Here is a 25,641-nt window from a genome sequence, read left to right on the forward strand (position 1 = left end):
ATTATACACCGTAAAGGGGCTTCCTCAGTCAATATCAGAGGTGGTCAGTACAGCTCAGCCTGATGAACTGATGAAGATAGAAGGTTCTAGAGTCACAATTCCAGCTCTGTTAATTGGCAAAATTTTCCAACTTCTCTGTGCCTCAGTTTCCTCAGCCCTTATATGGGGAAAATAATACACCTGCCTCAGAAGCTGACTGGGACTCTCAACTGAGATAATAGCCTGTCATACTTTCACACTCATGATGTTTCATGTACTAAATACTTTGTATGAATTATCTTGTTTTATCCCACAACCACCTGTTTGTCTGATGATCCCAATGGTCTTTTTTGTACCATGAATAAGCTATGCTCCTTCTCTCCTTAGAGTCTTTGCTCTTGCAATGTCCTCTTCCTTGAAACTTTCTCTCCAGACTCTCATGCCATGGACCTCCTCTTGTTTTGGGGTCTCAAAAGTTACCTTATGAATGATGCTTTCCCTCATCCAGACAAAATAGCTTTTCCACCTGCATTCAATTTCCATTACTTTGCCACAGGTTGACTTACTTTATAATACACATCACCTTCCAAGGTTGTCTTTGTTTTCATGTTTATCATCTTTCTTCCCATATAAACTCAATGAAGACAGTGAACTAATATGTCTTAACCCTCCATTCTAAAGCCAAGGCCTAGATTCATGTGGACAACACATGGTTTCTCAAAAAAAAAAAAACAAGTGAACAAATGACCAAATAAGGAGACTCCCACCCTGGCTCCGTCTGCCACTTTCGGTAGTTCTTGGGAGGGATAATGAGGGTCTGAGCAAGCGCCATCGCACAAGACAGTAGTAAATATAAAAGCTATTTCAGAGAGAAAATAGACCAGAATTTAGTGGCCAGTAAGATGGTGGGTGGGAAGCATAAAGTAAAAGGAAGTTATTTTTGTTGTTGTTTTAAATTTCAGCAAGTGGACAGCTTCCAATGGGTGATCTGAGAGAGTCAGAGAGTGAGACTGAGTGAAGGTGACCAGGCTCCTATATCTGGTTGTACTCTGATCTGCATCTAGGGTTAGGCGCTCAAAGAGTGGGCAATAGGCTACACAAAGCACAGACACCCCAGGTGTCCCCAGCCTCCATCCCTATCCCATTTCTCATTCTTGTTGGGGTATTTTAGTATCAGGAGGAAGACATTTGAATCCTGTCTGTTATTCCCATTCTACTAGAGGCCACTGCATAGATCTGCTATGTTTGTCATTCCCCAACATCTTTCCAGGGCAACATAGAATTTGATATTTACCTGACACTCTCAAATCTCATAGTTAAGAGGTGTGCTTGAACCCCAAAAGTTTGAAACTTGTTATTTTTCCTTTTGTTAAAGATGAGTTATATGTTTGATTTTCAAAAATTTAATACTGCTATCATAATGTCTCATGTAGAAACTCTTGGCCATGTGCTACTTCTTTTAATGCTTTCATTTGAAGCACAAACAGCAAAAGAAATAATTTCAAGTCTACATTTAACAAATGACTATAAAATCTGCATGATTTCCAAATATTGAGGATATTAGATCTATGTAACAAAAAAACTCAAGAGGTAATATACTTGATGTGTTTAAATATTTAAAAGGCCAACTCAAAAAATAATTTTCTAAAATACTTGAGGAAGCTTGTATTCACATAATTTAATGCTTTCATCCAATAATTCCAAATCTGGGAGAGAAATAATCTAAAAGGCATACACAGATGTATACACAGAAATGTTTATCCCAGTGCTATTTATATTATGGGATGAAAACAGAAAAGGGGGAAAAGGTTAATATTCGGAAGCCAGGGAATGTGGTCAAATACAGTATACTGTCGCTTTACAATGTGATAATATATTGCAATTAAAAGTGCCATTTACATTTTTGGAACGCCTGGGTGGCTCAGTTGGTTAAGCAGCTGCCTTCGGCTCAGGTCATGATCCCAGGGTCCTGGGATCGAGTCCCACATCGGGCTCCTTGCTCGGCAGGGAGCCTGCTTCTCCCTCTGCCTCTGCCTGCCTCTTTGTCTGCCTGTGCTCGCTTGCTCTCTCTCCCTCTTTCTCTTATAAATAAATAAATAAAATCTTAAAAAAAAAAGTGCCATTTACATTTTTAATAACAAAGTTAGTGCGTATGGGTGTATGCCATGTAAGAAAAGTATAAAAATGTGGTATAGTTGTGATCATTAAGGCACACACTTTGTTGGGAAAAGATGTTACTTATTTGTGGTTACTACAAGGTAGAGGAGAATACCAGGATTAGGAGTGTGTTGTATGATCTGTGTGTGTGTACGTGTGTGTGTGTGTGTGTGTGTGTATGTGATTTCTTAACTTTTCTTTTAAGCTTTCTAAATTTACTGCCATGAAGAGGAGTGACTTTGGTGAATAAACCACTTGCCCTCCCAGCTCTGAAGGAGAAGGAGGGGGAGGAGACGGAAAGCTGTCCTGTGGAGGAAGGAGCAGGTGCTGCAGATTCCACTCTCAAGCATTGAACTAGGACCAATATGCTTGGAAGTTAAAAAGGAGGCTGATGGGCGCCTGGGTGGCTCAGTGGGTTAGGCTGCTGCCTTCGGCTCAGGTCATGATCTCAGGGTCCTGGGATGGAGTCCCGCATCGGGCTCTCTGCTCAGCAGGGAGCCTACTTCCCTCTATCTCTCTCTTTGCCTGCCTCTCCATCTACTTGTGATCTCTCTCTGTCAAATAAATAAAATCTTAAAAAAAAAAAAAAAAAAAAAAAGGAGGCTGATTTGGGTCCAGCAGGAGGAAGAATGCTATGTAAAGCTGGCTGACACCAAATTGGTGTCTCCCTGATGAAGCACAGCAGCTTGCTGGTGGTGACAGAGGAGTCTGTCTGGAAGCCAGATGTGAGGTGAAGCTACGGGTCTTCCTAGGTTCTCTTCAAACTCTCTAGTGCTCTGACTAGAAAGTCAAGCACTCCCTAACTCAGCAGGAGTTTTGGTCTTTCTGTAGGAAATATTTTTTTTCCTTTTGTTATTTGCATGATAGAGATAAATTCCACATTCCTTCCCTGAGGAATGAAGAGCTCTTTCTTACCTAACTTCCTGGAAAAGAGAATGGAATTTAGAATGAGTATTGGCCCTTCATTAACTACCTTTTGGCCCCTTAATCTTTGAAGGTGCATGGGATGTGGTGGAGAATATTCCCTCAGCCACTGCACCACTCGTTCAAGCCTAGAACTGGCTCCATCAAGCTGAACCTCACCACAGGGTTCTCTGTGGTCCAGCATGCAGACATTTGGTGGCCAAACTTTTCCTCTGGTGGCATAGGGTCCTCTGCCCCTCCGGGCACCTGGCTGTAATCATCTGCCTTGTGTTCTCATAACATTTTTTTCAGTCCTGTGCCCGACTGTGTGGGGTCTGATTGTGGATAGGGACCCATAAATAACAGCCTTCTGATATAGCAGTAGAATTAATGTGTTTTCCTATCCAAGCAATCTATTTCCACCTGCTAGGGTGTTCTCATGCCAGGTGGCTAGTGGGGAAAGTGTGGCTAGTGGGGAAGGGAGCTATATTTGCAGAACTTTTGGGCTCATAGTCTAAGTCTAGCATCAGTTCAATATCAGCCAATTTACGAAATCCCATTTTTATAAAAATGTCAGTTCTCAGGATTATTCTGTTCATTTTTAGTATCTTTTATTATTATTTTTTCCCTTCAAGAAAGATCCTGGTTTTCCCCTCACAATTAGTTGAAAATTTCATTGCATCCTCCATGACCATTTATTTGGGGTCTGACCTTACCAGGGATTGGTGCAGGAAGAGTGCTAATAGGACTTGGCAATTTTGTTCTTCCCAAGTGAAGATAAGAATCCATTTGAAAGTTATATTTTACCTGCCTGCTGTGTACAAATGACTATGTTTTCAGTGAATATCTGGTAAATTGGCAATTTTGACTCCAGCTTGAAAGGAGGAAAGCAATGGCTCTAATAACCAACATTTGCTGACAAATAGTGGCAATAAAAACGTCTGCAACTTCAATATTGGGAATGATTGAGGCCGGGACATCATTCTGGGATTACGGCCTCTTAGGTTGCTGATGACACATTATGTTTTTGTTTGTAAGACAATGTGTGTGGTGTGTGCGATGAGTGGAAAAAATTGAAGCAATGGATCTCAACAATAACTTAAATTTTTCTCCATCAGATTGTCACCAATAAAAGTAATTTTGTTCTGTGCCCTCTCCCCACAGAATGTTCCAGTAGAATAGAAAGTTTGTAAAGCTCTTTTATTTACTGCTATATCTCCCCAAATGAGAATAGGAACTGACACGTAATACATACGGTGTACTGGCATGTAATACATTTATGGTGATTGAATAAGTGAATTAATTAAATCTTATTATTATGATAAATTTTGTCTAAAGACTGCAGTGAAGTTACTATTTTATCCTAGGACTTTGACTGGATGTATCAGGTTGTTTGAGGTACTTTCTCTAGTTTCCCCATTTACATTATGGAGATTAGTGAAATTTAAAATAAATAAATAATACATTTTAAACATTTTATTTATTTAAAATAAATAAAAAATACATTTTTTATATCACTGAGCCTATCAATTCCTATAAGATGGTGAGGCAGAATATAAAAAGAGTTGGTGAAGGCATGGGTTAGAGCCCCACACATAGAATGTGTTAGCGAGATTCTTCATACGCTATTTCATCACTGCCAAAGAACAACACCTTCTTTGATTCTAACAGTTGTTTGATGTTTGAAAAAAACTATATGAAATAATGTAAACAGGGGACACCAGGGTGCCTCAGTCAGTTAAACCTCTGCCTTCAGCTCAGGTCATGACCCCAATGTCCTGGGATTGAGTCCTGTGTAGGACTGCTCAGCGGGGGGTCTACTTCCTCCTCTCCCTCTGTGTTCAATCTCTCTCTCTCAAATAAATAAATAAATAAAGTCTCAAAAAAAAAAAGAGTGTAAACACAGGATAAATGTAAATGTTTGTTATAAATTGTATCTAGCATCATTATAAATAAATAAAACATTGTCCTTTAGATACCCTCTACCTTCTACTCCTCAAGATTGTCACAAAATTGGAGAGAAAGAGAAGGTGGAGAGAGTGAAGGTTAGTCTTCTATGTCAACTTGGCTAAGTTAGGCACCCAGTTATTTCAAACAACACTAATCTCAATGTTGCTGTCAAGGTATTCTGCAGACCTGGTTAACATCTACCAACAGTTGACTCTATGAAAAGGAGATGACCCTGGATAATGTGGGTGGACCTCACCCCAGGCTGAACAGCCAGGCAAAAACTGAGATTTCCTGGGAAGAAGGAATTCTGTATCAAGACTGAAGTCTCCCATCCTGCCTGAGTTTCCAGCCTGGCAGCCTGTCCTAACGATTTCAGACACGCCAGCCCCCACAGTCATGGGAACCAATTCCTAAAAATAAATACCTTTATACATGTTTGTGTGGATATATATACATATGCATATTTACACACATATGCATGTGTCTATGCATGTGTATGTGTGTATGAATGTATATATTGGTTCTGTTTTCCTAGAGAACCCTGAGTGATGCAGAGAGAGAGAGTGAGCAAAGGAAAAAAAAACCTATTTGCATAAATGGTTTCCATTTTGTAGTAGCTTTTCTTTTTTTTTTTAATTTAATTTAATTTAATTTAATTTTTTTTTTAAAGATTTTATTTATTTATTTGACAGAGAGAGAGATCACAAATAGGCAGAGAGACAGACAGAGAGAGAGATGAGGAGAAGCAGGCTCCCTGCTGAGCAGAGAGCCCCATGCGGGACTCGATCCCAGGCCCCTGGGATCATGACCTGAGCCACCCAGGCGCCCCCATTTTGTAGTAGCTTTTCTAACCTAGTGATTCTTCTGAGCTTTGGGGGTATCTGAGTGGTGTGTGCCAAATGCATGGATGAGTCAGAAAATCTACCAGGTGATGCAGGGTGAAGTGTGTAGCAGCTCTGCGTTATGGAAATCCCAAGGCTACTCTCACCTCTCGGATCAAACAGAAACTTCCAAAAGTTTTGAAGTCCAGGCTCTCGTAACTAACACTGTGCCATCAGCCTGCCAGATGGGAAGGGCCTCACAATCGCACAAAAGTTCCCCTGGGTGTTTGGGTACACTAGAGTACATCAATAGACTTGGTTTTGCATAATATAACATATAGATTTTTTTTTTCCCTTTAGAAGCAGAGAACTGGAGTGCATGCAGACCTAAAAGAACAAAACAAACAAACAGGCAGGGTGTTGGGGGGAGAAAAAAAAAAAACAAAAACAAACTTGCTTTGAACAGCAGGAGACGACGTTTTGGCAGCTGAGCAGGGCAAGAGCTTCATGAGCCGCTCTTTAATGCTGCGCTTGGTGCTGTTCTGAGCGTAGAGGAAACCTAGAACATATGCGATGGGTTCTGTTAATGCTGTCTGCGGAAAGAAACGGGCATGCTGCACGGCTTATCACAGGAAGCTGGGCAGGCAGGGGACGGATGCAGACATCTGCTAAGCAGGCAATCACAGGCAGTGGGTTGGGACCCCAGAAGGAAAAAAAAAAAAAAGGAAATAATCCCCCCCCTTCTCATTGTTTAGGTTTTCTTTTCAAAACTTTTCCATATGTTGCATTTAATCATACGGTGCATTAGCTAGTGGAAATAGAATTTCACGAGTCTTTTTGAGCAGTTAAAGTAAAATTTGGTGGCTTTTTTTGGCCTGAGGTTAGGAAGATCACTGAAAGAATTAATGGGATTGAACTGTCTATATTCAAACCAGAGTTGGGGCCCATGTGACAATTTTCTGTTCTTGTTGCTCCCCGTCTTTGATTACAGAGGCGATAGACGCCCTGAATAAATCATTCACACCGCAATCACCTGTTAGTACCTTTGCCTTCCCTGAAAGTGAGACAATAGATGTCCTTGATATTCAGCCTCATTAGCACAAGTGGATATGCCCAGAGATACAACCTGGCTTTTTTTCACATGTGCGTATTAATGGACAGAATTATTCAAGCAAAGTAATTCCAGAAGAAGCAAGGCGTGTTCACAAAGTGTTAACCCTGGAATAGATGGAGTTATATATGTGACTTCACATGGTTACGGACCAGTCAAGGAAAATCAATAGCACTTGGGTGGGCAAGTTAGTAAAAAATAAAAAAAAAAAAAATCTTGGAACAACTGTTGCTGTCAAGACCCACAACTGTCCAACTCATCATTAACTTGTCCACTAAGTGCCCAGCGCCCGAATTTGTATGTTGATATATAAATATATATATATAGTCCCCCCTCCAAATTAATTCAGAAATTGTTGAATATAAGGCAATAATAAGAGAATCAATTCAAATCTAGGTTAGACCATCTTCTATCTTTATAATATGGGCCTGGCAATGCATCATGTGTAGTTTTCTACTTTATAATTCCTACCTTGGAATTTTAAAGAGTTCTGACCACAAGGCTACTAATCTATTTCCTTTTGGGGATATTCTACCACATCATCAGGGTGCACTGGCTAAAAACCTGATGAATCTTTTGTGTGGGGGAAGACAGAGAACTAGTAGATACATAAATCAAATCATATCATTTCTCTTCGTAAAAGCTCTCTATAACCTTCATGCTATTCTTTGGGGAAAAAAATCACACTTGCTACCACAGACACCAATCCCTGAATGAGCTGGCCATGCCTTACTCTCTGACAACATTTTAACCATCCTCTTGCTCTAGACTATTGGCCAGTGGCCAAGCTATTCTTCTTACCTTTGTTGGAACTCATAAAACAGTCTCTCCTCTGCCCTTGACACTTATATGGTACAGAATGTCTTGTTTATTTAATATCTCAAGTGCTAATTGATCATCTGGCACATAAGAAGAGATCAATAAATGTCTGACAAATGAGTGAATAAATTTACTTTCAATACCAAAACAAGACCTGATTTCATTTCCTTGAGTTAGTTAGTTTTTTAGCTTATAAAATAAATCAGATTTACATAGAAAGAAATCTTTAGTTGGCTTCTTCCTTGTACATTTGTAGAGGGACACATCCATCTAAGTAAATATCTTCTGGAACATTAGGATTTTGCTTTATTTTAGCTTCCCAAGCATGACAGTCTGCTCTCTTCTTTGGACATTTCAAATCCCTGCCACTGTATGCACAGTCTGGTGACCCTTCACCAAAGATCAACTTCAAAATGTCCATGCAGACTTTAAAACTCAATACAAGCACATTTACTTCTGGTTAACTTCTGCTGTGGTATCTCCACGCTTCCTGAAGGAAAGGGCCTCCTCCATCCCCTGCTCTATCTTTTCTGTTGTTTCGGCTGCACTTCCTCCTGCTACTGTTATGGGTATCACATCCTACTATAGGGTAAGACCCTATTCTGATAAGGAATTAGAAAGAAAAGGTTCTACCAGCCATCTGCAGTAGGAGAAAGGCTTTAGTCGTACCTAGTACCCAGCTCTTTCACTTCATGTTTGATTTCTTGGTGTCCAGCCAAACTCCATAGGCACCCCTGAAATTGTCACATGACAAACACTCAAGAAATATTTGCTAGTTGCTTGATTTCCTCCTTTCCCCTTAAATTCTGATACCTGCCAAGCTCACTCTATCTATAACAGCTGCAGGACTCTCAGGTCTAGGTGTAGGAGAGGGAGCTTCCTGCCTCCCAAGCTCAGGCTATTAATGGTTACTCCCTGACTCCACCCCAATTTGGTAATTAATGATGTTCTCCCTTGGAACATCTTTTGAACTGGACTATAATGTTTTAACTGTACTATACATTTGTTGTTTTTAATCAGGAGTCAGAAGTCCCAGATTTTAGTTCTTGTTCAGTGACCTTGGACAGGTTATTAAACTTTTTTGGGTTTCTGTCTTTTTTTGTAAAACAGAAGGACTTATACTAAGGGATATTTGTTGTAAAAACACAGTTTAAGGATCCCTTTTAGAAATACATTTAAATAGAAATTGTATATGACTTCTAAGTAGTTTTTATTTCCTGGTAGATAAACAAATCAACTTTTATTTGACTATAGACATTATTCAAATTCTCTAGGGTCTTTTCCTTCAAAATAAATAAGAATATGATTTATCATAATTGTTGAAAAATGATATAAACAAAGTCCCCAAAGTTTCCAAATTATGTGGAAAAACAAATATTTTATTTTATTTTAATTCTAGTATAGTTATCATTTAGTGTTATATTAGTTTCAGGAATACAATACAGTGATTCAACACTTCCATACATCACCCAGTGCTCATCATGACAAGGGCTTTCCTTAATCTACCTTGTTTTTACGGTGTATTCTCCTCAATGAGAACTTTAGCTTTCTTAAGTCAGGTTGTAGACACCATATAATTTCCTCTATCTCTGTACCTCTCTCTCTGCTACCAGATATTTCTGTTCTTTTCCTCTTAAAGTGTAGTGGTTGAGTGGTCAAGCACTGTAGTGAAACAGCCTGAAACCAGATCCCAGTATCTTATGACATTGGGTAAGTTTATTGAATCCCTCTGAATCTCAGTTTCCTGAACAACAGAATGGATTAGTAATAATATCTACCTCATAAATTTGTTAGAATCTAATGGATAATAAAGCACTTATTTAGCACAATGATTGTTCATAATTTTATAATGTAGATTCAATAGATGTTAATTTTTTTTTTCAGTTCTTTGGTATATGATATTTCCTCCTACCTCAGGTCCTTTCTAGATGCTATTACCTCTAACTGAGCTTTTCTACCCCCCCCCCCCCCCGCCCTTTGTGGCTTGGTTAACTCCTGTCTGCCTTGAGATTTCAGTTCAATATTACTTTCTGAGGAAAACCCTACATGACAGATGAAACTAGATTATGAACAGCTCTATTATATTCTTGTAGAGTTTCCTATATTTCTCCTTCATGACATTATCATGAATATAATTAAAACAATTGATGACATTATTTTATATTTGATACATATCTTTCCTATTGTGGTATAAGATTAAGGATATCTACATTCAGCTTTTAGAGAGTAACCATTGCTGACTGTTATCCCACTATAAGAAACCATAATTCTGGTCAAACCATGTGATGCAACTGTTTTCAAGTACTGAACAACAAGAAATGTAGAACTGTAGTACTTCAGAGAAAAGAAATCTAAGAGGTAACCTTCGCAAGTGCCCTGGCTCTCTCTACCTAGTGGCATATTCTTTCCATAGTCCAGAGGGATACAGATCATGCTTATAGACCTCAGAATTCTGGACTCCCAAAGTGACTAGAATTTGCAGGAGAAGGCGCTAGAAAGGTTTGGACTAGAACTATATCACCAACTTTCCTGGCAGATTGTGGGTCTTCTCAGCCTCAATAACTGTGTAAGCCAATCTTTCATTGTATCCATATTTATCTACATGTCTATCTCCAATTGGTTCTGTTTCTCTGGAGAACCCTGACTAATACAGTCACTGATCAAGGCCTGAATCATGCATGTTCAAGATCAGATCCCATAATACCGAGGAGGCACAAGCTGCCAAAGGGCTGAGAATTGAATGGAAATACCAGAAGTCATGTCATGCTGGGAGATGAAATTCTGACCCAAAAGGAAAGAAAAAAAAAAAAAAAAAACGGAAGGAAGAGAAAAAACCACACTGCTGCAGTAAACACCACTGGCATTCACTGGAGAGCTCAGACAGACCATGTTTTTGAGGTAAGAATCATTTCCTAGAGTAAGGGCTACATCCTATGACTACATGTAAAACCAAAATTGACCTATCCTAACAAATAATAGAATGAAAGTTGTTAAAACCAGAGGAAGTGCTAGTAACTATGGAATGCCTTCCAGAACAATACTCAACACTCTTGAAAAGAAGATAAAATCCAAACTCCTTACACTGCATTTTAACAATCACACCATCGAAAATGAGCTGACTTGTTAAGGAATGGAAAAATGTGACCCATAATCAAGTTCTTGAGAAAAAGGATCAATAGAAACAGACCTAGGGATGACACAGATATCAAAATATGTAGAAAATGGCATAAAGTAGAAGATGGTCATAGCAAGTAACCAGTTGAAAAATTTGGGCAATGAAATTAAAACTATAAAAAGGAAACAAATAAAAATTCTAAAAATGAGAAGAAAAATATAAAAAATATAAAAACTTCCTTAGGTGGACTTAACAGCAGATGGGAGACTACTGAAGAAAGAGTTATGAGCTTGACTAGATATGAAAAGAGACAAATCATCTAATCTGAATAACAGAGAAAGGTGATTAAAAAGTAAATAGATTTTTAATAATTAAAAGAAGATATCAAGTCGTCTAACATGAATGTATTTTTTTTAAAAAAAAGATGAATCAGGAAAGAAGAGTTTGCAAAAAAATGTCCCAAATATTCCAAATTTAGTTATAATCATTAATGTACAGATCCAGAAAGCTTATTGAACCACAATCAAGATAAATACTAGAAGAATCGTGTATAAGCACACCATAGTCAAATTGCTGAAAAAAAATGGGGAAAAAAGCTTAAAAAACCCAAATCTAGAATAAAAAGACATATTACAAATAGAGATAAAATAATATAAGAATGGTTTCTCACAGAAATAACAGAGGCCAGAATACAATGGAATAAGTTCTGGGGGAATATACAGACTTTCAATCCAGACTTCTATATTCAGTGAAAATAGTTTTTTGAGAAGGAAAGTGAAATAAAGATATTTTCAGACAAACCAAAGCTGAGAAAAGTCATAGCCACTAGAGCTGCATTACCAGAAATACTGAAGGAATTTCTTTAGGGTTAAAGGAAATGACGTGATATGAAGATCTACAGATAGAAACAAAGAGCAAAATGAAGAGCCTTGGAAATTGAAAATACATAATTTTATTTCCTTTGTTTAGAACAACAATGACAAAACATATTGTGACATTCATTATATTTATAGATATAAAATTTGACAATATCATAAGGGCGGGAAGGCAAATGCAAATTTACTGCTAGTACATTTTACACTAAGTGGTATAATATCAACACTAAGTAGTCTGAATAAAGGCAGGAGACATATTACAACCTCTAGATGCCAGGGAAATAGGTAAGGAATAGTAAGAGGTGGTGCAGTTGAAAAGCCAACTGAGGAAATAAAATGGAATACCAAAAATATTCAATTAATTGTGAAGAAGTCAGGGACAGAGGAGTAGAAAAGCAAAGAGAGCATAAAAAGACAGCAGACTATATTCAACCATATCCTCAAATCAGAAAGCAAATCTTTCTTATCTACTACTGTATCCCCATTACCTTGCATAATGCCTGTTATATAAAAAGTGTCAATCAATATCTGCTGAAAGCATGAAATCAGATTATATGTTATATTATGGTCTCAACATATACAGATTAGCTGCATGTCTATAATTAGCAGATACATTTAAAATCTGCATGGTGTATTTCCTCAGTGTGGGTGAAGCAGTCTCCTCCCCAACTCTAAATAGACATCTGGGTATGAAGGCTTTCTGCTAAGGATGAGTCTGACTACATTCCGAAACCAATAAAACTAAAAGAAATTTAATGTTGAAGGTTTGTCAACCAGCAGAATGCCTTAGTATGCAGGACATTTTACCATCATGAACACTCTTTGATATATTAAAAACCTTACATCACATAAATATTTATTCATTTATTTAAAACAAGCATTTATTGTAGCTCTTATAAACATTTAAATAATGTTTATTGGATACTATGGATATAGATGGGTTATATAAGAAAAAGTCCCTGCTCTCCAGAGTCTAACCAGGTACATCAGTATTAACACCTATTGCATTGCATGATTAATTTGCCAATTTCCTTCACTAAATCTCAGATTTGCTGAAGGATTCTGTGCATCCATTAATTCATTTATTCAAAAATCATTTATTGAGTGGTTAGAATGTGCTAGACATGGTCCAGGTGCTGGGAATAATGTGAGTGAATAAAACAGACACCAACTCTTACTCTTTTTCATCAGACATTATATTCATAGAAAAATAAAAAAAAATAAATAGCAAAATATAAAGTCTGTCAGATAGAAAACAAAGATGAGGCATAGAGACTTCTGTTGGTGAGTAGGATTGGGAAGTGGAGTGGAAGAGTCTGGTATTTTTCAATGTGGTTGCCAGGGAAGGATTCAGTGGAGTTATATTTGAGCAAACATGTCTAATGAGATGAGAAAGTGTCTTACTCTGTTTTGATTATTAGCATTATTAGCAGCTACTGCAGCATATTATATATATTAGGCACTAATATAGGTATGTTCAATGATTAATCTTCTCTATTTATTAAGTTTTTCAATTAATTCTTATGGACACCTACATGGATGGATTAATACCTTAAATTAATTGGCTATATAAACCTTTGAGTCCAATGATCTGTTCATAATTTGTGGCCTTAGAGATCAAAATTAATCCAACTCCCTTTTTTCATCAAGAAGTTAGGGGCACCTGGGTGGCTCAGTGGGTTAAAGCCTCTGACTTCGCTCAGGTCATGATCTCAGGGTCCTGGGATCAAGCCCCGCATCAGGCTCTCTGCTTAGTGGGGAGTCTGCTTCTCCCGTTCTCTCTCCCTACCTCTCTACCTACTTGAGATCTCTCTTTCTGTAAACAAACAAACAAACAAACAAAAAAACCCCCAAAAGACAAAACCTTAAAAAAAAAGAAGTTAAACCAGAGATCTAGCACTTTAAAACTCCTGAAACAAAGTAATACAAAAAGAATAAAAAGTAAGAGTACAAATAAATAGATCACTGCACATTGTGATACAATTGAATGAAAATGTCTTCATTTTACCAGTGGGAAAGATTTCATCTTAAAAAGTCTGACATTACTGAAAATTAATCAGCCTAGGGTGTTTGGTCCATATTTGTGACCCCCTCTTTCCCCAGATTTCAGTGGTCATGTATCTCAGTGGTCATTTTGCACTGACTGCTTTTCCTGTTCTACAATAAATGGCACTACATGTAAATGTCAGGTGTCCACAGTGAGTGATGGGCTTGAATTATGAATTCAACAACTAATGACCACAGTGATAAACATGGCAATTTTGCCACAATGAGAAGCATGCTTATCTTCCTCCATTTGTATGTAGTACAGCTGATAGCAAAAACGAATACTTTCTGTGGCTTTGCACGGGAATAAAGTCTCCTACTCCATAACTAACAACCCTATTCGGGTTCTTTCTTGTGCTTTTGAATTATGGACAATGTTCTTCTTCCTAGGTGTTCAGCCTGTGGATGTCACATGGAGGAAAAGAGCTAATGATGTTTCCATAGACATGGTGTCTTCCCTGGAATCAGTAACTATGACCAAGTGCCAAGAGTTTCAGTGGCACTGTGATTCCATCTGTATGTCCCTCCTTTGAATCACTTGCAAACTGATTTATGAGCAGTGACTTGATGTTGAAGCTAGGAAGTATATTTTTGACTAGTTGCAAATGTGAACTTATCCGACAGCATGTTTATTTTTCAGATAAGCTTATGGCTTATAAGTACACACACACATTTTATTTTGTATTTCCAAATTTATTTCTAAAAAAAGAAGGTCCCAAATAATTTGGGGTTCATACTCTATTGAAAACTGCTGCCAACTACGCCCATTGTTACTGGTCCTACTGTCAGTTCTGGATGTAATTGTTCACCTTTAGGAAGGGCAACAACAGGGTTAATGACTGAAAATGAGGGGAAAATATCTACATTTAATTTTGAAACTTTATGAATGTTGGAGGCAGAGCTCTGACCTTCCTAACTGACTGGTTTTGTTTTCCCTGGTTGTAAACAAGTTACATTTTATCTATCAGTTAATCCAGAATGAGGAAGCCAGAAGGTACCTGAATTTGCTGGAAATGATCTACAGAATCTAAATGCAAATAGAGTGAGTTTGACTCTACTTAGAGATGCTACTTGAAGACACCTGTTTCTCATAAAATGAGTGCCACTCGGTCTGTCAGCCATTCAGACTCCCTCCTGTGTCTCTCTCTGTCCCAGTTTTCTCTAGCTCACTCTCCCCCTCTCTTCCTTAGCCTTTGTCACTTCTTTACCTGTCTCCTCCTTGCTCTCTATCTTTGTGCTTCTCACACTCCAGGTTTTTCTCTCTTTGTCCTTCTATATCTCTATTTGTATCTCTCTTTTATCTTTCTCTGCTCTCTGTCCTTCCCTGCCTATTACTCAGTTTCTCTCTCAATCAAGGCAGGGTTCTACTGAATTTTTTTTTTTTTTTTTTTACCTTTGTGTTGACTGCAAGTCTCATGAAAAATGCAGAGAGAGCTTTAGTCAACAGACTACAGGATAATTATTGTACTTTATTGCTGGGCAAATATTAGTAAACAACTGGATGGCTAAGAGCTATAAGGCTTTCTAAACCAGTACTAAGGGCTTGTGATTGTCCACATTAACATCCCCTTCTCTTGGCAGAATGAGTCAAAGAATACTAGCAGAAAACAAAAACATGGAAAAGTTGTCAGTTTTCTTCGGGTTCCTTTAAAATTGATCACTGAAACCCAATTTTCCTTCGTTCTTCTGCACAAATGACCCAAACTGCATATATGGTGAGATCCTCTGTGTGGGAGCTGGGAAATTATCTATAGTTCTCTATAAGTAGGGGTTTGCCCTGGACAGTGCCAATTTACAACAAGGGTCTTAACATCCCATCTGTTAGTATCCACTTTTCATGTCCAAAGTGTTCCAATTTAAGATAACAGATTACATGAGCAACAAGTGTGGTCTGCTTCCATAATGTTCAGTCACTGTCAAAATGGCCACTTCATTATATGGTAAATAATGTAAATGTGCAATTTCATTTTTTAAAATAGCTATAAGTAGGAGCATCTGAGTCGCTTGGTCAGTTAAGTCTCTGTCTTTGGCTCAGGTCATGTTCCTGGGGTCCTGGGATTGGGCCCTGTGTTAGGATTCCTACTCAGTGGGGAGCCTGCTTCCCCTCACCCCCCGCCTGCCTCTCTGCCTACTTGTGATTTCTGTCAAATAAATAAATAAAATCTTTTAAAAAAAGGTATTCTTGCCAACATAAAAAATGTAAATAATTTAGGATGTATTAATAATTATAACATTTGTAGCAGAAAGTCTAGCCACTTTGGAATCAGAAAGAACTAGTTTGAATCTAGGCTTTGCCATTTTTTATTTTGAGACTTTAGATAAGTAACCTAACCTCACTGAGCCTTTTTGATCTCACCTGTAATCATAGGGGAAATAACATCAGGATAAACAGTAAAGCAGGAACATTCTCTACATTTCACTTGAACGTGATCTTGCCCTTAGAAACGAAGGACATAAATAATACCTAAAATGCAGTATTCTAACACAACAATAAGAACTTTCTATGTGCCAAGCACTTTACAAGCATTATATCATTTAACCTTCCTATGAACTCCATGTGGCAGATAATAACATGATAGCCAAATTATAGGTAAGGGAATTAAGGGTATAAAGCTTTGAAGGAGCAGGACCAGGATATGAGCATATGTCTATCTGTCTCAATCTAGGTCGACATGCTGACTTCTCTACTGCACTAATGATGGCTCTAATAAATCACCAGAACACTTCACTTATTGGGTCTGACTGTGTAACCTTTGGCTATAGCATGACTGTTTCACTTTGTGGGGGGTTCTTTATTTCCTTCCCCAACCCCTCAGTTAGGCTTCTTAAATCATCCTATCTTGAATATAGTGCCCAAAACTTGGTGACCTATGCTCCTTTACTAGAAATGCTGCCTCTAATTCTATTTTTTTCTGTAGGACATCTATCAATTTCCTGGTGGTATTAAAAAGTAATATTGCAGTTGAAGAGAAAACTGCACTAGAAGATCCAATTTCTTCATCTGAAAAATGGTGCTAATATGTGACACTTACTAATGGCAAGGAAGGTAGGAGATGAATGAAGTAATTGTTTCTGCAAAATCTTTCAAATGATAGAAGAAACACAATGAAACCCATTATAACTTCCAACATGAAACATCACTTTCTTATTCTTTTGGGTCACTGTATGTAATCTTCTTTCAAAACTTCATTTATCCTATAAAATTATTTGTTTATTAGTCTAACCAATAGGTACTTATTGAGTATATTATAAGGCAGACCCTGTGATAGGTACTTGGGATGATAATCAGATAAGACATGCAGTGAAGCTCAAGTGTTTACAATTTTGTGAATACCAATTAATTAGCCCTGGCTACTTATTAGAATCACCAGAATGGCTTAAAAATTTGCTATGCCTGATCACTCCAGACCAAGTGAATCAGCTAACTCAAATGGGAAACCCAATTTATTTCTGTAAGATTTATTTATTTGAGAAAGAGAGAGAGAGAGAGATGGTGCTTTTGACTGGGGGGCGGGGAGGGCAGAGGGAGAGAATCTCAGGCAGACTCGATGCTGAACATGGAGCTCATAGTGAGGCTTGATCTCATAACCCATGTTATCATGACCTGAACTGAAACCAAGAGTTAAGTGCTCAACTGACTGAGTCACCCAGGACCTTCTAAATTGAACCATTGTCCTGTTCTGCACCAAACCACATGCAGATAGGGTTTCCTAAGAACTATAGTTTTACAATTTTGATATGGACATTACATCAGGTTGAATGGTGTCTCTCAAAAATTCATGTTCATGCTGAACCTTAGAATGGGACTCTTTTGGGAAATAGAGTCTTTGCAGATACAATTAGTTAAGATGAGGTTATGCTGAATTTAGGATGGGCCCTAAATCAAATGATGTGTGTCCTTATAAGATAAAGGACACACACACACACACACACGAAAGAAGGCCATACAAAGATGGAGGCAGAGATTGGATTGATGCAGCTATGAGCTAAGAAATGCTAATGATTGCCCTCAACCACCAGAAATTAAAAGACAGGCATGAAATAGAATATCCCTCAGAAACTCCAGAAGGAACTCACCATGTTGATACATGGTTGACACAATTAATTTAAGACTTCTCTCCTAATCCGTGAGAGAATACACTTTTGCGGTTTGTAGTAATTTATTACAGAAGCCATAAGAAACTAACACAGATATCAGTTAATGAATTTTCTAGGATGCCAGAAAAAAATCAAATTATATCATGGCCACATATTCCTCCTCTACTTAGAACACTTCCTTTATATATGGAGTTCTTCAAAATCTAAGGCATGGTGCTGTACTTATGATACCTTCTTAATGGTACTGGTATTTTTTTGCAAATTCTCACTAAGCATATTTACACTAGGTAAATTAATTTATAACACCCTACAGGTGAGTAAATTTTTCACTTTGGAGTTGACATGCTCTATATTCTGCAGTTAAGGTTAAGTAAATCTCTGTTGAGGATAAGCATTCACAAAGAACTAAACTAGAAGTAAGAGTCTTCCCTTCTTTGTTTCTAGTTAATTAACTAATCTGATATTTATTGAATTTAGATGACTTTCAGTATTCCTGATACTAATAGCCAAATTCCCTACAATGACTTGCAAAGTGTGCCCATTGCTTCCACCAAAACTCCTATTTTTTTTTTACTTTTTTATAAATTAATTTATTTATTTTCAGAAAAACAATATTCATTATTTTTTCACCACACCCAGTGCTCCTGCAATCCATGCCCTTCATTATACCCACCACCCGGTACCCCAACCTCCCACTCCCCCGCCACTTCAAACCCCTCAGATTGTTTTACGAAGTCCATAGTCTCTCATGGTTCACCTCCCCTTCCAATTTGTCCCAACTCCATTCTCTCTCTAACACCCCCTGTCCTCCATGCTATTTGTTATGCTCCACAAATAAGTGAGACCATATGATAATTGACTCTCTCTGCTTGACGTATTTCACTCAGCATAATCTCTTCCAGTCCCGTCCATGTTGCTACAAAAGTTGGGTATTCGTCCTTTCTGATGGAGGCATAATACTCGACATCTTCCTTATCCATTCGTCTGTTGAAGGGCATCTTGGTTCTTTCCATAGTTTGGCAACCGTGGCCATTGCTGCTAAAAACATCAGGGTACAGATGTTTTCACATCTTCTTTTCACAACATCTGTATCTTTGGGGTAAATACCCAGGAGTGCACTTGCAGGGTCATAGGTCTGTCTTTTCTTCTTATTTACTCTTCTGATTCTGAACTTGCTTTTGACTGTCTCTTCTCCTGAAATGTCTTATCTCAAATATCTCCCAGATCACTCCCTTATTTCTCTCAGGTCTTTAGTCCAAAATGGACATTTCAATGACACCTTCTTGGCTATCCTATCTAAACCTGAACTGTCACCTAACCACTCACCTAACCACTCTCTCCTGCCTTACTTCACACCATATGTTGGTTTATTACACTGGTTGACTTTGTCCTCCCCAAAGTCATATGTCAATGACATAACCCCCATTATCTCAGAATGTGACTGTATTGGAGACAAAGCCTTGAAAGAGACAATCAACTTAAAACCAGACCTCTGGTGTGGGTCTTAATCCAATCTGACTGGTGTCCTTAGAAGAAGATGAGGAGGCACCAGGAATGCCTTGAGCACAGAGCAAAGGCCATATGAGGACACAGGGAGAAGGCAGTCATCTGCAAGCCAAGGAAAGAGGCCTGGGGAGAAACTAAACTCTTGACACCTTGATCTTGAACTTCTAGCTTCCAGAACTATGAGAAAATACATTTCTGTTGTGTAAGCTACCCATCGTTTGTTATAGCAGCCCGAGAAAACCAATACAGTTAATCATAAAATCTATTGTCCAACTTGGAACACCACTGAAAATAAAAAGGGGGCACTATAATCATGATATCAAGATGATCGGCATAAACCCAGACTTCCAGGTATCGCAGAACTTTCTGTAGCCTTATCAATAGTGCCTGTCACTATTAATGTACAGTGTACTTAAGTTGTATGTTTATTGCTTGCCTGTCTCCACTGGGTAGTAAATTCATTGAGGGCATGGATTTTCTGTATTTTTACTACTTTATTCCCAGTTCCTAAGTATATGGCAATTAAAAATGTGTTAAATAAATAAATGTTAACCGTAGTGAATGGTTTTGGTTTACTGATTTTATACAAAAGACTTTATAGAAAAGATCTTCATGTGACTACTAATTATTTTGCACCTGCTACCTGCTAGACAGAGGACTAGACATCTTATATATGTTATCATTCATTCTTAAAATGATTTTACAAGCTAGGTATGATCCCTATTTTATACTTTAAATTTTGAACTTAAATACATCAGAGTATTTAGGTCACTTCTATATCCCTCGGCAAGTACGTAGGGATTCAAATTCAGGTCTACATCTCTTCATGCAGAAAAGATGCTGACACATTCTCAGCAGTTAGAAAAGAACATAAATGCAGATTTCCAACTCAACAAGTCCATTGAAATAATCAATATGTATTAGCCTCAATATTGTACCTGTTGAGGTAGAAGGAGTATTCACAAATTATATCAATGTGGGTTCAGAAGAAGTCATGTTTAATTAAACAGTGTAAGTGGAAAGAGTCCCAAATACTTTACCCAAATACTTCCCAAATACCTGGAAGTCTTGGTTTATGCCAATCATCTTGATATCATGATTATAGTGCCCCCTTTTTATTTTCAGTGGTGTTCCAAGTTGGACAATAGATTTTATGGTTAACTGTATTCTCTATCAGCACTACAGAAAAATCAAGAATAACAAATCAATATCCCTAAGATGGATATGAGTATCTCTTCCTGCTAATTTAATTTTAATAACTAATGCTCTAGGCTGACGCACAATGTAAAATATTGTCCTTGAAAACAGGCAGCTCTGTTTGCTGCTCAGGATTTTTATTTATTAGAAACTGAACCAGGAAAATCTGATGTTAAATTTATCATAGTAGCTGAGGGGCTACATCCTGCTGAAGAAAATTAATTGCATGCCAGTTTAGTAGATGTTGTCTGATAACTTTTTGTAAGTAACTATCTTGACCACATCAAAATGTTGCCTAAGAGAATTCTTTGAGTTACATAAAGTCACATTTTGCATGCAAATATGAAATAATATCATGTAAGTAGTAAAGTCTCACACTATGTACAAATTTGAAAGTAATTCAGTACTTGAAATTTTGTTCCATTTGTTAAGAATTTCATAACCTCAAAGCAGGCAGACTGAATGAGTGGTGAGCTGTCTGGGATATTGCTTCAATACAATATCCCTTAAAGCTTGTAACAGAAACTCTGGCCATTCTTTTTAGCCTTATGAAAACATCTAATTAAGACCTTAAATTGCTTGAGGTCTTCAAGAACATGTTCTTCAAATGAAACATAATCCCTCTGTAATTCACACTAACCAAGTGTGACTCCCAAATACAGAGGGACTAAAATTTTAATCCTGAAAATCCTAGTATCACTTAATTCAATTCTACAAGTGTCTGTTCATGCTTAATTCCATTAAATGCTCCTTGATGCTTTCTCTTCCCAAGGATCATAAGATTATATTGAAAACGAGGTAAACTTTTGAGAGATAAAAGTAAAATAATTTAGAAAAAATTACTTCACTCTAGAGACTAATCTGGTGCCTCCTTCTATCATTCAGAACTCCTTACATTTTATTGAATGTATCAGATTCTCTGGCTCTTCCGGATCTCCATGGGATGGAATATAGGATTTCTTAGTAACCCAAAACCATCATACTTTAGAAATCTGCTATGGCCCAAGCATTGTAATGTCATATTATAAATATTATCTTATATAAGCTTCATATAAATAATTTATCAAGAAAAAAACTGAACCCAATAATGTTTTAGTTTGCCCAGGATCAGAAGTCTATAAGTTGGGGCACCTGGGTAGTTCAGTCTGTTAAGTGTCTGCCTTCAGCTCAGGTCATGATTCCAGGGTCCTGGGGTCGAGCACCACATTGGGATCCCTGCTTATCAGGGAGCATGCTTTTCCCTCCGCCTGCTGCTCTCCCTGTTTGTGCTCTCTCTCTCTGTCAAATAAATAAAATATTAAGAAAAAAAAAAGAAATCTAAAGGTTCATGGACTATGTCTATGAACCTGGTCTGTATGAATCCCAAGTCATATATTTACTATTTATGTTACATTTATCTTTGTCTCTCTGGCATCACGCACAATGCCTAGCATTGACTGTTCAATACGTATTTGTTAAATGAATGACTCAATGTTGGTTGAGTTCCAAAGGAGAAAGGGAGGCTCCTTTTTCATGAATAAATCATAACTTTCTCAAGGTTTCCAAAAACAATTAGCATTTTCATAGAGGCAATCTGAAATGCCAGATCTGGCAAACCTGTCACTTGGAGACAAGGGCATTCAAAAAGCTAAGCCTTGAAAATTTGCAGAGAATGCCCTTACCTGGTGGCTTTCAGTATTAGGCTGTGGTTGATGGAAGTTATGGGGGAACCAGGAGAGGGTGGTGGTAGTAGCACACCCAGCATTGTCAGCACGCTTGAATAGTCTGAGATAACAATACTGTTAAAATCACTCGATCACTACAAGGAACAGATCAGAATCATGAAACTGAGATAAGATATCCATCCATACAGAGTATAGTATTTTGTTCTCAGGCTGAAATTTCATAGGAAGCTTATAAAAACAGTTTTGTGGATAAAGAATTGTGGATCCTATCTTATTCTCTGGATGAGTAAAGTCGCTGAATTCCATGTGACCTCAGGATAGTATGGGCACAGAACTGATCAGGACAATTTGTCTGGTAAATGTTTTTATAGCCAAGATAAATCTGAGGGTCAGGTGTACTTTGGGGAGGACATTGAACTGAATAAGTTTGAGCTTCATGTTACTAACAGATGCCTTTTTATTTTTTTAATCTTTTGAGCATTTTACAAAGCATTATCCAACTTGATCATCAAAACAGTTCTATGAGATAAGCTTGTTTGGTATTATAGCCTATAAATCACAAATAAGGGAATTTCAGGAAGTTCAGAAAACATACAGCTCAACTGCTGCCTGGCTGAGACTCTATTCCAGATCCTCTCATACTGAATGGATCTTTTCCAGTATGTTCTTGTTACTTAAAATGTGGTATTCAGACCATCAGTATAGTCTGGGAGCATGTTAGAAATTCAGAATCCTCTGGCTCATCCCTGAGCGACTGAATCAGAATTTGCATTTTAATAAGATCCTCAGGTGATTTGTATGCACTTTATATTGTGAAAGGCATCTTAGACATTATGCTGTATTAGTCATTCCGAATGCCTCGGCTTTGTTATGAATGAGGGTTAAGTGAAGGCACGGTCATAAGAAGAAGCTGCCCATCTATCAGTCTTCTAAAAACATAATCAGATTTATATACCAATGGTACCACTGATATTAATATAGTATAGGTTAAGATTATAGACTCTGAATCTTGGCTTTCCGGCTTACTGTGAGGCTTTGGGAACATTATTTAACTCTTTAGGCTTCAGTTCAGTCATCCTGGAAATGAAGGTGATAAGGATATTAACCCCATGAGGTCATCGTGAGCATAAAACAAAATGAGTCTTCAGACCCTGTACTTGGTGAGGACACAGTAATGCCCAGTATTTTAAATGTGATGCAAGACAGAGATTCACCCTGCTTGTTTATCTTACTTCTGAAGAGGTTCTTTTGGTCTTTCATTAAGTCAGTCCTTTGAACACTATCAAGGAGACTCACTTCATATTGACTATGATCTATAGAATTCTGCTGAGTGTCACAAGTTCATTGTGAGTTTCCAGTGAATTACCCCTGCAGGAACAATTGACACATTTTTCTGGTGTTTTCATCTTAGGGATTACTCATTTTGTCCATATTCGAAGAAGCCAAAATGAAGTACCATGAGTTCTTCTGTTTTGGGACCTGAAAGTCTGGGCCTTCTAGAGTTTGATAAGCTTTTAAAAATTATTCTTAAAATCCATGGAACGACTGAGAAAAATTTCAGATAAATTCTCTTCCCTAACAGGTCTGGACATAAGAAAATAGAGGAGGGTTCCTCTGTGCTGGGGTGCTCAGAGACTCAGGGAAGCTACAGGGATTGATTTTTAGGATAGATGCTGATCACAGCAGGGTTAGCTGAAAACTAGGAACCATGCGGTCCTCCACTCAGTCTGTTAGCTCCATCCCACTAATGCATCGGGATATCTTAAAGAAAAGAACCAAGAATAAATTAACTGGCTGTGTTGTCTCTAGTCTGTGCAGAGGTAGTATGAAGACCCAACTTTTATTCTAAATGAGATAAGAAACATGGAAAATGTTTTATTAAAATGTGCTTAACAGAGATGAGTTATTTTATTAGTTAATATTGTGTGCTTTTTCTCATATGGAAAGAATTTCCTAACCTCAAAATGTGTGGTGTGCTATTTCAAATTAAATATCAGAAAATGACTAGGGTAAAGAAAAGTATGAGGCTAATAAGCTGTTCCTAGATACAGAAACATTATTCTTTATAGAGCTAGCGAATACTTAAAAGGTTGAGAGAAGGCTCTGAAAACACTGCAAATTGTCACAGGCATACAAAGAACTTAACAATGCAAAATGAAAGGTAAGTGGAGTATCTTAATTCTTCTCGCTTTTCCTACTGACCACAATCCCATATCTTTCTGTCGATCTTTATTTTGTATCATGACTTCTTCCTTCTATGCCTTGTTTGCTCATTCTGCCACAGTTCAGGGTCTTTTATCTACTGGAGGACTTCATGTTTTCCTGAGCCAAAGGAAAGGAAAGTTATCTTTGTCTTCATCACGAACTTCAAAAAATAAAATTAAATTTAAAGAAAGAAAAGAAATGTAAGTAAAAAATTATAAGCCACATATTCTTTTCAAGTCTCCAAAGATGGTATTTTTATTTTTAAATGGAAAAGTTATTACTTAAAAAATTAAATAAAACAGATTCAATTTTTAAAAACGTATCTCTCTCTCTCTTTTTTTTTCTTTTTTTAAGGTTTCATTTATTTATTTCAGAGCGAGTGAGAGAGAGCAGGAGCAGGGTAAGGAGCAGAGGAAAAGAGAGAAGCAGACTCCTCATTAAGCAGGGAGCCCAACCTGCAAGGGCCTGGATCCCAGGATCCTGGAATCATGACCTGAGGTGAAGGCAGACCCTTAAGCAACTGAAGGCTTAGTCACCCAGGCACCCCATCTCTGCACGTTTAAAGAGCTGAGAGTCATCTTCAAATCGTTATGTTAGTCAATACATAGTTTCACCTACATGCTCTATCAGTTGTGGCTTCCTTCTTAGCTGAATTTGAAATATCTTTCTTCATGCTTTAAAATCTCTAAAAATTCATTTCTATCTTTCACCCCATCAAGATTGTATTTTTTATACTTTGTCTTTTGGTTGCTTATTTTTTTACTGAAGAATTGCTATGTTTTATCATATCAAGTTTAATTATTACCCTTTCCTTGTTTTACGTGGGTCTATTTCTTTCGGTCAAGCTTCTAATCATTTCTCAATATATTTTATTCTATTTTTTTTTTAGATTTATTTATTTATTTGGCATATAGAGATCACAAGCAGGCAGAGAGGGAGGCAGGGGAGGGGTAACCGGTTCCCCGCTGAGCGGAGAGCCCAATATGGGGCTCTATCCCAGGACCCTGAGATCATGATCCAAGCTGAAGGCAGAGGCTTAACCCACTGAGCCACCCAGGAGCCCCTAGTTTATTCTATTTTAAAAGTTTTGCCTCATTATTTTTCCTTTCGCAGTTTTCACAGCCTATATATCATCCATATTTATTAATTCCACCTTATGTTTACTATTCTTGTTAAAAGTAGGATTTTAGCAACT

At 37.6% G+C, this 25,641-nt stretch overlaps 1 protein-coding gene across 5 annotated transcripts in view; it reads right to left on the reverse strand.

Moving 5' to 3' along the window:
- Positions 1 to 25,641, reverse strand: part of KCNIP4 (potassium voltage-gated channel interacting protein 4) — a 1,175,184-nt gene that overhangs the window by 129,236 nt on the left and 1,020,307 nt on the right. The window contains exon 2 of one of the 5 annotated variants that reach the window (XM_059381728.1): positions 6,268 to 6,369. The exons of the other annotated variants lie outside the window; for them this stretch is intronic. Within the exon in view, the coding sequence (XP_059237711.1) occupies positions 6,268 to 6,369 (102 nt within the window). The remainder of the gene's footprint in view (positions 1 to 6,267; positions 6,370 to 25,641) is intronic. 5 annotated transcript variants of the gene reach the window in all.

Source organism: Mustela nigripes, chromosome 1 (genome assembly GCF_022355385.1).
Source record: "Mustela nigripes isolate SB6536 chromosome 1, MUSNIG.SB6536, whole genome shotgun sequence".
Taxonomy (NCBI): Eukaryota; Metazoa; Chordata; class Mammalia; order Carnivora; family Mustelidae; genus Mustela; species Mustela nigripes.